At 46.3% G+C, this 14,546-nt stretch overlaps 1 protein-coding gene across 1 annotated transcript in view; it reads right to left on the bottom strand.

Moving 5' to 3' along the window:
• The window catches only part of LOC126524359 (fatty acid synthase-like), a 200,540-nt gene extending 190,184 nt beyond the window's left edge, over positions 1 to 10,356 (bottom strand). The window contains exons 1-3 of the mRNA XM_055067264.2: positions 10,224 to 10,356; positions 6,717 to 7,043; positions 3,368 to 3,568 (exon numbers count right to left, since the gene is read on the bottom strand). Of these exons, the coding sequence (XP_054923239.2) occupies positions 3,368 to 3,568; positions 6,717 to 7,043; positions 10,224 to 10,356 (661 nt within the window). The remainder of the gene's footprint in view (positions 1 to 3,367; positions 3,569 to 6,716; positions 7,044 to 10,223) is intronic.
• Positions 10,357 to 14,546: the final 4,190 nt, after the last annotated feature.

The raw sequence follows: 14,546 nt of genomic DNA, 5'->3' as shown, positions 1-14,546 counted from the left end.
CGCTCTGAATGACCTCCCCCCCTACGCCGTGTGCAAGACAGGAGACGCAGCGGCAGCAGTGTGAAAGTCGAAGATGAGGCAAAGAAAGCTTCGCTTGAAAGACGTTCTGCGCTGGGCGATAACTGGATAAAAGGAATAAAACACTGATGAAAAAAAAAAAACAGCCACCGGCGAAACTGACGCAAGACCATGCACGTGTTGCAATATATTCTATACCTGAACATTGCAGAAACATACACAACAGAGAAGTTGGCACATCCAAAAATGCGCCTAAGCGCTACACCCTTTGATCGCATCTCAGCGACCCGCCGTGGTGGTGCAGTGGCATTGGCGTGGCCTTGCTAAGCCCACCGGCATGTGACCAAATCCCGACCACAGAGGCAGCAGTTGAATGGGGCCGAAATTCAAAAGCGTTCCTGTACCGTGCATTGGGCAGACGTTAAAAAACTTCAGGTGCGAAAACTTTTTCCGGTGTGCCCTACCAAGTCGCGCCCAAGAATCATATCGCGGTTAGGGCACGTAAAAGCCCAATATTTAATTATTAAATTTCAATGAGCAGAGATTAGCATATATCTTCTCCAGTAGTTCGGAACTCGAATCCAGTTCGCCCATATTATCGCTTAAGTATGACTATCTCAGTCATGCTAGAAAGTATTTCAGCGTGAGACCCCTTCATTACTTTGTGCAGTTAAGGCGAGTATGCTAGAGTGAAAAAACAAAGCTCGGTAACATATTTATAAAACTGGAGTCGTGCACGCCACATGATCTCCCTTTCGCCTTTTTTTCATAAGCTCACCTATGGTGACACTTGAAACACACTCCCGCTTTAAGCACAAGAACGTATGCAACTAAACCTTCGAAACAAATTGTTTTGTTGGTATTTCTTAGCTCGTTAAGGAGGCAATAGCTCGGTATCCGGCTATTCCTTGTAAGGTGAAGGCTAGTTCTAACATAATGCTGAATGCTAGGAAATGAAAATGAAATGTAAAAAAAAAATTCCAGATAACATGGTTTCGATTATAATGTGGGCTGCCCTACAACTATGCACAGTAGCATTTAATCAATTTGTTTTCCATAAATGCTGCGTTATGGGCTTGGCTCTTGAGTTCACAACCTGATGTTAACGGGTCCAAACAATAGCACTTGAAGTACTGTAGCATCTTTTCGAAGTGTCCCCTTTTTAAGTTTCTATACGTGCGTAATAATCCATAAGTGTAAAAGTTCATTGCGGTATACAAGTGTAAATATCAAGTATTTTCGATTATTACTCACGTCCTCCAAAGACAGCGTTCTTTCTTGTAGCTTGAAGCTCAAGAAAAACACGCATGGGAAGTTTATGTAGAAGGATCCAGGTATGAAAAATAATGTAAGCTGAATGTCATTAGCGCTGTCCACAAGATAACAACACAAAAGAATTTGCGCGTCTTCATGTAATGCCACGCTGTAACGCCAAGCGAAGCAACGACCAAAATGGCGCATGAACTTCCAAATCCATCTCAATTTGGTGATCAGCTGTCTAATTCTTGTGGCGGATCATTATTTCAATTAATCACAACGAGCGTCGAGAAATACTACGATGAATTTCGAGAGCCTTGTGCAGCACAAACCCACACATGCAACTTCGTGGCTTTTTTTTTAAACGTGTTTAAATCAGAGCGTGTGCCAGCGTCACCTCTACATGACTATCATTTCGCGCTTGCATGCACGCCAGATTTATTTGCCGGTATGATAAGCAACAAAATGGTCCGTAAGTTTGTAGCCATTTACGTCAGTGAGGACGTGGCATACACAATTAGAAATGACGTTGTTGTTGGATTTGTGTGATGCGAAATATATCTTGTAGCGGTACACCTGGCAAGGCCACCAAAACTTTTGTGTATCGCAAAACAGGTGCGCATTAGTAGGCGCGATGTACAGGTCACCACGTAACAACCAACGTTACTTTCTCTTGGTACTAGACACGTTGCTTGAAAATCAGTGACAGCACTAACCAGATGCCTATCCTGAGTGTCCTGAACATTGACATTATTCACAGCGATATCGCTAACTACAATTGCGCCAATTTACGTACGGGCGGCGGATTACAACAATTATATAGATCGGCAAAACGCATTACCAACTCAAGATAAAAGACACTACGTTACATATTCGCAAGCGTACCAGACACTGTGTTTTTGAGTGTAACGCTATTATGTAATATTACAGACCACCTTGCTTCTTACAGGGCAGTGTCATCCAGTAGTAACGCATGATCTTTGCAGTCTCGTATTATACAAAAATACGACATTATTTTCGATGTCCAATGAAAAAAAAAATTGGCACACCGTGTTGTCAGGTGTGACTACCGCTAATAAATATGAACTATTCAAAATATTTTTTAGATGTATGAAACTCTATAATTTTGATTTAAAATTACCGAGAGAAACGTCAAGTGTAAACCTCCGCTGACCTCCGGCATCCTAAATTCAATAAATTAGACAGACAACAGACTTAAGAAAATAAAGCGAAAGCCACGCAACGTAGGTATGAGAACATGTATACGGCATACACGAATAGACTGAGAAATCGAATTAGAATTTCCAAGGGAACTATTTGGACGCAAGAATTAAGCTCGCGCAGGGTAGCGTCAACGCAACGTGGAGAAATACAAACAGTGCACTAAACACGCGCAGTGTAAATGCCATAGGTGGTATCTTTGTTAATGTCACAATAAAAAGTGACGCTTCTGCAAGAGCTTACAGCTTCAATAGTTACTTTGGAACAATGAATTCTAATGTGACTACGACCCATGCATATAATCCGTAACCAAGCTAGATATCAAACAGTAGCCTTCGCTCTTTCTTTAACCTACTGACCCAAAAGAGGCCCATCTGTGTTTTTTTAATGCCACGTAATACACCAATACATTACATAATGCTTTAGGAGGTCATTTCAGTGTGTTATTGATTAGCAGACGGCACATTATGGAAGTAACCATGAACACTAGATACGTGTTCCAAAAACTTCGTTTAATTTACTTATATCACAGGCACAAATATTCTTCTGATTTATGCCATAATTTTTAAATGAAAGTTTCCAACTATTTTTTAACTGTGGTAACACTGATTAATTACATGAGTGACGGATAAGAGAATGTAGTGTGAGTGCTTGAAACACTCAGTGGTATTCACCTGTCGGACTATGATATAAATATGATGGTGGCTCCCACCGTCACACAAGACACTACATAACATCATCACAAGCGTGCCAAACACTGTCATTTCAAGGGGAACGTTAAAACCCCCATTAAATGCAGTAGTATTTGGCCGAATGTCACAACACGGAATTGTATGACGGTCGCTTATAAATAGCAAGAAGGGGAGCGTACCATGAGCGTCGAATGACTTGCACATCCCGTCCGGTGAGAGCATGCCGAAACGGAGGAAGCCTAGCGCTGTAGCAGGCGTGAGCGAAACCATACTTCCGCCTACAATGGCCGCCTCGCACTGGCCGGAACGCATTGCCAGCACGGCGTGGTTTAGGGCTGACAATGTCGATGAACAGGCTGTATCAATCGTGATGCTTGGGCCTAGAAATGTTGAGCAGAAAACAACGTGAGCGGTGACGTCGGATCTCGTAATTTTGCCTATTGGATGTATGAACAGTTCATATCTGCTGCTTCAGTTAATTACCAGTAGAAACAAGAGCCCCTAATGTCTACCCTCAATATAAATTTAGTAGCACTGAAAGGCTGTCATGCTTTGAGCTGCTACACTACATGCGTAGACATTATTCCTCAACGAAAGGCCGTGGGCTCGACTCCCAACAAAGGTCTTACCTTATTTCAGTGTGACTTAATCAGCTTAACCATAATTAACATCAAATGTCGGCCGTCCGACTTTTACCATAGGTCGTGGTTTCAAGTGCTTTACTTAATTCTATTTTAATTAACTGTGCCTGAATTCACTTCGCCTTAACACAAGCTCGAATACCGCCAAAGGTCGTGTGTTTGACTGCCTTGGTGAACTCTATCTTAATTAACTGTGGTCTAACTACCACCGCCGTAATTAACACCAAAGTTTGTGCGTTCGACTCCCATCAAAGTTCGTGGGTTCGTAGCGCTTTTGTACCATGGTGTGGTCACGCCGTCAACGCTGCAATTTCCGCCTCATGAGCCCTTTATTGATTTAGCATTTAGAGTTCCTATCCCAGTTATAAACACAGATGTGTGTGTCGTGAGCATAGTACGCACTCGAAAGTCGTAGACCGCTTCAGTTCTCACTGAAGACTCTTTTTAGATGCCAGACAAGGAACTAGTTTACTAGCAGCGCCATTGGCTTAACTTTCAGTCTGCTGCTCAAGGCACATTAAAAATTATATGACTGTAATATTAACCCCAATGTATTTCCATGGCTAAAGGATTTCTTCTTTAACAGGAGCCAGTATGTAACCGCTAACGAACTTACGTCCGGACCTTGTTCCGTAACATCCGGTGCACCGCAAGGATCGGTGCTCGGTTGCTTGGTTTTTCTCGTCTATATTAATGACCTTCCCGACTGTATCCTTAATTCAGCCATTAGGTTGTTCGCGGACGATTGTGTCATCGATCGCAAAATAACTAACCTTAGTGATTCCCGTATGCTACAGGCCGATCTGGATAGTGAACCAAAATGGTGCAACAATGCAGCTTCGCAAAATAAATGCAAAAGTATGCGCGTCTCCTGTAGCTCTACCTCTTGTGATACAATCCCATATTCTATTAATGGTTCTGACCTGTCGGTTGCTAACTTCTATAAATATTTTGGCCTGTGTATTACCAGCAACCTTTCATGGAATATGCATGTTGAATATGTCACTGACAATGATAACCGAACGTTAGGCTTTTTGAGACAAAACTTTGGATAAGCACCCACCTAACTAAAGCCAACTGCATACAAAACACTTGTCGGTCCAAAACTGGAATATGTTTGTGCCATATGGGACCCTGCTCATGCCAATCGTGTCATTTGCCTTGAAAGCATTTCGAACAGCACCGCCCGTTTTATTTTCTGAAATTATTCACGCCCTGCTAGCGCGCTTATAGAGCATCCTTATAGCGTCTGTATAGATCTACCTGACCTCTAGTTTCGCCGCGAAAACTCTCGTCTCTGTCTCTTTCATAGAATATATTACTTTAGCCCTCCTCTTAAAGAAAGCCTTTCACCGCACCAAGTTACATATTGTCTCGCATCGATCATCAACACAGAATTGAAGTGCCATCTTGCCGGACTAATTTGTGCCATTCTTCTTTTTTCAAAGAACCGCCAATGAATGGAACCGCCTTTCCGCCTCCACAGTCTCAATTTATGACACAACTCCGAAATCACCATTCAAAGTGCCTTATAGCTTAATTTTTTATTCTTGTCCAGGGGCGCTATAATATAAACTTATTCCAATGTGTTTTTACTCCAGTTTCTTGACGTCAAATTTAAGCAGCCGCCGATGCGAGCATGGGGTCATTATCCGGAGCGTTGTCGCAACAGCCCAATCAAACACTCTCCTCGTTTAAAGGAGGTCGCTTTTGTTTGTTTTCAAAACGAATAACATTGCCTACATGGAGCGGTTTTTCTTACCTAATTGGCTGATAAGAAAAGGCGAGGAGCACGCTCAAGTGGAGAGGGTATTGATGGGGCCGAGCAACCGTAGTGAAAATAGATAACCAGATAAAAATGGTGGTGCCGACGTCTGCGATCGGTCCGCTTCCCCCAGCCTTTTTCGACCAGCTTGCGGTGGCGGGACAAAAATCGCGGCGGCGCGCAACGGAAGGTTAACAATACCGCGAAAACTGATCCATATTAAAGGAGAGTTGGCAGAGCGACGTCGTAAACATGCCGAAAGGGCTCGATAACGTTACACGGCCACGCAAAAAGGTTTATTATACACAAATAAATCCGTGCTCTCCGGCAGGTGCGTGTAGCCAGTGCCTGAGCGATCGGTGGTTAGCCACCTTCTATTTGTTTTTGTACGGGGCAGTCTTTGGCTATTCAGAAAGGAATTCCGTTTTGTTAGGCATATTAATTTACCTTTCACGCGTACACGTCACTTTCACAAGGTGAGTTTTCCCGGTTTTGTGACGTCGCGTGATAGACAGGCGAAGTGGGCGCAGCACGAGGACATTTTGCCAATATCAGAGAGCTAATGGTGAAAAAGAATGGAGTCAGAAATAAATATTTTTCTTTTGCATGGTCTAAGCATGCATAAGCAGTGTGTACACGTCATATCAGATGTGGAGCTGTCGCGGTTTTTGTGACGCCGCCTGATAGACAGGCGAAGTGGGGGTGGCTCAAAGAAGCTTTTTACCAATCGCGGAGGGCTGACTGCAGAATCGGAATGGAAGAGTTCGGAATATCTTCACGTTACAGCGCCCCTGTAGTGCAAGTATTGTACATTTTCACCACTCCTTTCTGTTGTGCCTACTAGGCCTTGGATATACTATATTAAATAAATAAATAAATAAATAAATAAATAAATAAATAAATAAATAAATAAATAAATAAATAAATAAATAAATAAATAAATAAATAAACAAATAAATAAATAAATACATAGGTAGCCTACTTATGTCTTGATCTTGAATGCAATGTTGCTGCAATATTTTGCGCGTCAGTCTGTACGTAAGCACGTTTTCTTGTGTATCCTGCTCAATCAGCTACAGGGCAACCTGAGACCCGCCTCGGTAGAACTGCTTGCATGCGTACCGTTGAAATCCAGTGAGTAAGAGATGCGGTTCGACAGCAAGGCTCGGTTGCTTCCGGCTAAGCCATAGCCATCAATATTATCCGCGTTAATGCCGAACGCTTCGTGAGAATCACAGTTGCCACAGCCAATGAAGACTCCCACGTTGCGACCCCGCAGCGTCGCCGGGTCATAACCGGCGTCCACGATGGCCTCGTACGAGGTCTCTAGCAGCAGCCGCATCTGCGGGTCCATCAGGTGTGCCTGTTTGTGGTTCACGCCAAAGAAGCGGGCGTCGAACCGCGAAATGTCTCGAATTGTGCCCGTTCTTCCTGGCAAGCCCAGAAGACCTGTAATTGAAGCGGTTATGAAATTTAAAGGTGCATATGTGTTTTGTGCAGGTGAACCGTACCATAATGGCACTTTGTTAGTTGTGGAGATTAAGCAGTATCACTGTCGCGCTCAGACCGCGCACATGGGCTCACGTAAAACTGTTACAGCGCCGCCAGCACCCTGTTCACGAAAGCACTTACGGCAGGACGTTCCGCACTGCCAACGCATGAACAAACACGAAATGCCGCGGCGCAATCTTGTACATACAAATCAAAGGAATTTCACGGCGACGATCTTATCATTGGGAAGGAGAAGCGGCGCCAAATTGAATAGCCTATCTTATGAATAGCGACGAAGCATTACTGATACTACGTCCTCAAAATGCATTCCGCAAAGTGAGAGTTGATGATATACCAATCCTTCTCGCCTTCGCGCTCTGACGATAAAAAGCAAATAGGAATGACGAGTTCAAATCAAAGCGGGTGGCCTAGGTGTGGTGGCTGTGGGCAGGCAGCACGTGGCGCTCAGCAAAGCAGCAATTCCTGGCATCAACAGGTAGCACAGGCGCGACTTGTTAGACTGCCTTAAATGCCTGCTTTCATCTTAAACCGCAGCAGCTCGTTGTTGCGACGCGGAGCCTCTTGGTTTTTCGGCGTCTTCCGTCGAGGCAGTTTGTTTAGAACAACTTCAATGCACGCTCAAGACAGAAGCGGTAAGAAGCGAATATGGAATAGCTTCGGCAAAGTTACTTCCAGAAAACAATAACATTGATGCAACTAACAGATTTAAATTTTCTGTGCAATCCCAAGGCTAAATTTTTTTGGTGAAAGGCGAAAATCAGACGAGGAAACATAGAAAACAAAGAATGCACTACTCGCAGCTTCACTGGGGGACATAATAGGCTCTGACCCGGTGCTTTGTTTTCTTATTGTGTTTTCACGTCTCGTGTTTCCTGAGCTTTACAGCAGACCTATGCAACTGAATTTACAATCTATCACGTTATGTGTTTGCATCTTTTTGTAGAGACAAGAATAATAAAAGAGCTCACATACCCTATCCCCAACGAGTGCTATTTGATATATACAAGACCTGTAGAGGTGGACAAGGCTTTTGATAGATGGTCGGTACTGCGCGAACTTCCTTTTGAGCAGACGTTCATCGTTCGGGGTAACACCCACGTTTTGAATGGATGAACATTGTTAAGGAAGGAACATGATTTATTGAATCATGCACGCGGTCCCAGGCCATCGACGCAGAGAGTATGAAGTGAATGGCTCTACGCAAAATATGAGTGTAAATCAAATGTGCATGCGTGGGCAAAAAACTTTAAGAAAAACATTGAAAAAATGGGAAAGTGGGTCTCCAGACAGAGTGAAAGTAGATTCATAGCATCCTGATACTACTGGCTACTTGTACCTCTACACTTTTCGGCCTCTCTATACACTACGCAAGGCTTAAAAAAGAAAAAGAAATCAGCTAGGGATAGCTATCTTCTGGTCTTGGGTGGTACACCGAAAGTAGCCGCTTTACATTGTGTATGTTGCGTGTCCCGAGTGGGAGGTAATCGCAATACATCTCTCACACGTTGTGCTTGCATTTGTACATGTCCTGCAAACGTTGCTTTATTTTAAGCAGAGCGGCGATGGGCGCCGACCTTTACTGCGCGCTCGCCCTGCATGCCGCGTGATTAGGCCCATCTAAGTACCAACAGCAGCGCCGCCGCTACCGACAAGATTTGCTGCTACGCTCCGCCGGCCGCCTATTCTCCAACTTTTCCTTCTAGCTGCCATAGCCTAAGCGCTACCATGTTTCCTTTACGCTAGCAACGTAAGCTCGCCAAGTTACCGTACATACATCAGTGATGAGAAGTATGCAGACAAAGGGTAATGAAAGAAACCTGCATTTCCTCGATTGCTTGGCACGCAACCTGAAACTTTAGAGTGCTGTTCAGATTTCGCGTTTCAAATATTGCAGTGAGCTGGTGAGATTCAATTATTAGGGCTGAGTTAGCAATAATGTCGATTTTCTTTTCAGAATTATAGATCCACAAGGTTTTGTACTGTGGGAGTACGTAACCCTGTGTTTGCTTCACTAAACTGGGATCTGGCACACTTTGTATGCATCCTTTATTGCCAACAACAATAATTTGCAAACGCTATACTGATGCTAATATTTTTCATGAGTAAGAAAAGGTTGCGTAGACAATACTGTCATGAGTCATGAGTTACACGTAAGCGTAACTGGCCGGCTCTTCATATCGATGGTGTTTGTCTGCGGTCGCGAAGCAAGAAAACCATAAAGGGGAAGAAAATCGCGCGTCGGGGACAGTACGAAGGAATGCACTCAGTGGGCGGCCAAGTACCACCACCTAGAGGAATGTGTAGGGCACTTTGAGTGGAGGAGGAAGGTAGGCGAATGCGTGATAGGTTGACCTACTCTTGCAGTTGCTGCTGATTTTCTTTGCGGTGTATACTTAATAGGTTCGTCTCGTTGTAACGTCGACTTCGCGCGCCCTACGCTGGTGTGCGAGTGAAAGCGTGCGACGGGTATACGACGATGGCGGCTCAATAACTCTTCCGCAAGGGGAGGGAGCGTGCCGTATTCCGGCGTTCGCATTGCACCATTCCACCGGGGGAGGGGATGGAGTGGGGGCGTTGTACTTGGGCCGCACACGGTGGTGCGCGCTTTATCTCGAAAGTGATATGCTTTGGGGACACAGTCTAAGTGCACCGACGGCTCGTAGTTTTCCGCGTGCTGTGTTCTCACCGCAGAATTTGCGTTGAAGCGATAGAACCACGAACGTCACTTCTCTCGCTGCTGCTGCTGCGATTCCTCACTCCAGCCTTTTGACAACGAGTGTCCGCGGTCAGTGTTTACAAAGAGGGGTTCTACAAGGGCGGCTGCTGCATGTTGCGCGGATGCACGAGCCCTGTCTTGAATACGATCTGTGATGCGGACCGTCAAGGCGCACGGAGGGCCGATAGCATCACGTGCGCTTCAGCACCCGTATGCTTGCGCGTCCACTGCGTTCAGGAAGAGAAGTCTACCGAAATTTTTTTTAATTATTCCGATCGAATAACGCATAATTCCTGCATATGTGCACATTCCGGACATAGCTAGCCATTGTGATTTCATTAAAGCGGAGTGTATGCAAATGATGCTATAGTGTTACTGCATATGCAACTAAGCAGACGTACCCCTAGGCCAACGAGCCTCGTCATCTGTGACGAAGTCTACATTCCCATACAGCTTCTCCTTGAACTCGACCAGGTGGTCAGCTTGCGGGAAGCGAGCCGATAAACCGGTGATCACAATATCCTCGTCTTCCATGGCTACCTGCAAAGGTAGAGTACATTTCAGATATATCTTCACAAATCTGAGTCTTTATTGCAGATATGAATTTACATACACATGGCTTAGAAGAAAGAAACAAATTGGCGTGATTTTGTGCAGATGTTCTTGTACTCAACAATGAAAATTCAAGTTCGCACGTGGTATCGACGATATGCGAAGCATTTTCGAGGTACATTACTATCGAGCATCTTTTCAGGTTCTGCAAAGTGATCCTCAGATGGATGAATGTGTTAGTGCAATGGGAGCGATTGCGTTTGTGACGACGTCAGCAAGACGACGACGATATTGACGATGACAGTATGACGGTGATGGCCTGATGGCTGATCTGTTGCGTGAAATAAAATCTACGACGAACACCCTGGAGGTCACTTCCCCGCATGCGACGAAATGCATTAAACTCTTTTGGTTGGCGCAGTTGCCGTACACGCAGGGGCCTAAAAGAACGATGCTCAATCATCGGGGTTCGCTTCAATATGGAATGTTAATTTTACAAAAGATGTTTCGCAGGGAAGAGGAACGAAAACAGAAAATCCAACTGCTCCGTTGGCCGCATCGACACTTTCCTCCCACTCAGAGGCACAGGCGATTCGCACTCAGCAGGCGGTCCACAGAAAACACGGCGGTCCGGATCATGTTGTGGGTCGGGACGCCGGCCGGGACGCCGGCCGGGACGCTAGCGGTGCAGGGCGCCTTTCGTCCGTTCGCCGGCCGCCAACCACGGGTGCAACAAACGCCTGGAGCTCGCTTGCAATTCCCAACAACCTCGTTCGCACTGAGCGTGGGCTCATTCCACCTATAATTCAAGCGGGAAGAGGGTCTGCACGAGTCTTCTCAGCAGTTTTCGGTCCGGCAGAGAAATCCTGCATGCTCGCACTCAGCTGTCCCTTCCAAGAACGTTTCGACAGCCCAGCACAGCTTCTGCACTTGTCGAGAAATCTTCGCCTTCCTGAGGACGACAATGTCGCCTGCCTTTTTTTTCCTCTCCTTGCGCTGAGCGGTAACATGGGCAGAGCGAAGTTCTAGTAAGTACTTTTGTCTGCATCTTCTCCAGAAAGAATCCATAAGTGTCAAACGGTGTTGCCAGCGCCTTCTGAGCACAGCCTCCGTAAATTATGTGGAGATAGTTTCTGTGGTGTTAGGCAAACTTGTTATTAAACACCCTATGAGGGAATACGATGGTGATAAGCCCAGACCACACGTACGCCTGCACACGCGCAAACTCGTATCCATGCACCTTGGGCCTGCCGCACCTTGCAAGGAATGGCGGCTTGCGTACACAAGAGACATGCTACAGCGCGCGCTCCCTGAGCTCACTTATAGACGCCTCGGCAGACGGCACTTCGCACTTTGTTGTGGACAGTCTTTCAAGTGCTTCAAATCTATAAATGCAAGCGTTATATATTTACGAATGTTATATAAGCAGAAACAGGAAAGGAAAAATATAACCTTTGATAACGATACTTCTTAATATAAAATTTGATCGTTGCTCTATACGTGTTTACATTTTCAGATATATTGGCTGGCGCGGACAATCTGTCTTGTGCGGCACGTTGAAAACGGAGTGATGGGTGCCGCGACTGCCTCACTAATCGGGAGATCGCGAGAGAGCAGAATGTTGGGCTGGTTGGTTGAAATGCATACTGAAAAACTTTGCGCGGAGACACGAGGACAAGTCTAGAAAAAACAAGGTCGTCCGTGTTTTCTCGGCTTGTTATCGCGTCTCCGCGCAAGCTTTTTGAGATCGCGAGAGGCAGACCTCCGCTCTTGCAGCGCTTTGTTGCCATATGTAGCATCAGTGGCGTCACCGGTGAACAGACGACGCGCGATACTGTGCGCCGTCCGGGTCATAGGCATCCTCCCCCGCAGAGCCCGACGTGCGCGGCACTACGCTTTTCTTCTCATGCTTTCGCGTACCCTCCTCCTTCGCTTTCCTCCACGCCCTCTCTTCGCTCTCGCCATCTCTAATTCACCGCTGCGCTCGGCGTTCGCTGTTTGGTCCTTCGTTATGCCCGTTCGCTCGGTTACGCCGAGGGACGCCGAAGCTCGCAGCCTGAACGGGCACATAAGAAGGGCCTTCTAATGCCGCTTTCTTGCAAGCTATAAAGTTGTTTCACTGAGAGTTCATTGTACTACGCCGTAGTCACGTAGCCAGGCATGCCGACGCGGGGCAGCCCGACTGCGCGATAACGTAGAGTAGCTGTGCAGTGTGGTCGCAGCACGTTTCGACGCGTACGGGCTGTGCCGCACCGTCTCTGCATGCGTGGGCATGCGGGCGCAAGCACGCAAGAGTAGAAGTTCCCCCGTGTCCAAGTGAAGGAAATTGAGCGAGCGCGAATCGAGAACCGCTTCGATGAGAGTGAGGATGGTGTCCAGCTGTCATACTTTAATGCTCTTCTTCCAAGGACCTTTCCCGGCCCTCCTTTGTACGTGGCACCATGCGCTCCACAAAAACCACCCCAGCGCGGTGCCTTTTCCTCCATGAACTTCCAGGCAAGGCGGTATTCGCCTACGTAGGCTTGCATCTCGCCTGCATTTTACAGTGTGGGAGAGCTTTTCCAAGTCTAGATGATGGCTTGAATGTTACAGCGTTGTCTGAAGAAACTTACGGGGGTATTTCTCTCCAGGCAGCGAACCTCTTGAAAGGCGCAAGGAAATATTCAGAGAAAACACGGGGAATACGAGAGATGGAAGTTTAAGACGATGAACAAAACGCGAACAAGATGAAAGCAGTAGCCAATGTTTCGACATGTGGACTTGTCGTTTTCAAGGCGACATATTTGTGTTGTCAAGATTGAGTTGTCAATTCCTTGACAAGTTCCAGATGCACAGCTCGCGTGGTGGCACATGTCAGCAGGGTTAGTATGTTTTGTAGGAATTTTCATGCTCGGTATAAAATATGTGCCCCGCGAAGTCCACTCCCGTAATTTCAAGTGGCTGTGATGCGCGGGTACGTTCGAATGATAGGGGCGCGAACGGCTCATCCGGAGAACAACTACTTTGTCTTTTACATGGAGCACAACGAAGAATGTCTTTCTTCACGGCTTGTCTCGCTTGCAGGATCCGATAACCTTCGCGAAGCTTAGTCAGAGTGTCCCTTACTCCAGTCTGTAAAAGCCACTTATGCTCCCAGGCCACCAACAAGCATGTTAACGAATGCATAGCAGACAAAATGACTGGGCGCTTTGTCTCGTCTTTATCTACGCTATTGTGTAGCCTGCCTCTAACTCTAAATAGGCCGTCGCTGTCAAAGAATGGATTTAGACCCGCGATGACGGACTTGCGACGAAGTGTCCTGGAAGTGGTTAGAGAATGGCTGTAATTTCCCAAATGTTTATGTTTGTGACACAGCCATTACGTCTTGGCATGTGACAGCTCTTCCGCTGACAGGCTTCCTCTTCGCGTCTCTGGCACGTTATGTGCTTTATGAAGAAAGCGCATAACCCAGGCGGAGCACAATGAAAATGACACGGAGCAGCCATGTCACTGAGTTCTTGTGATCCATTAGAGGTGTTGTTCTACCAGCGTCATGGTGTTCAGCAACTGAACGCTCCTGAGCTTCTCAGCTCAGCATTCAGCTTCAGGGACGTGTGAAGGCATCGCGTCGTGCGTTCAAATACCTTTCAGCCATTTATTTCCCGTCTACCAGTTTTCGCTGACAGCTAAAGTGGATTGCAGTATGCCCCATGTCAGGAAAGCTGCTGGATTTTCTCTCGCCGGGCAGTACTTTTGAAGAGTAGGATCGGCTACTGCATGTATATTTTGTACTCTGTTACTCAAAAATGGTTTACAGTTCGGTGCGGAGCTCCATATCCAGCTTAGCTTGATGGTAGATTCGGGCTAACAGTGTACATTAATTTTTAGCATGCGTAGCCATTTTTCTTGAAGAAGGTACGCTGATTTCCACCGCCTGACTACCACTCACTTTTCCTTGCTCTAAACCCATGCTTCAGACATCGCCAGAAGGGCACTGGTTCTCTTCTTGGTGCCTTCGACCTGCAGCGAAGGCTACGATTGTCTGATTTGGTAGGGTGTTTTGCAACGTTCCCGCTGCCGATGGCCGATCAGGGCTGCAACGTGCCGGCTAGGACATATATTAGATTTAAGCCGTGCTGTGGTGCGGCATTTGTATCTTCGCTAACCTGCCTTGGCACGTCTAAAGTACAGGT

Source organism: Dermacentor andersoni, chromosome 3, assembly GCF_023375885.2.
Source record: "Dermacentor andersoni chromosome 3, qqDerAnde1_hic_scaffold, whole genome shotgun sequence".
Classification (NCBI taxonomy): Eukaryota; Metazoa; Arthropoda; class Arachnida; order Ixodida; family Ixodidae; genus Dermacentor; species Dermacentor andersoni.
This window is presented reverse-complemented; position numbering and strand designations above follow the sequence as displayed.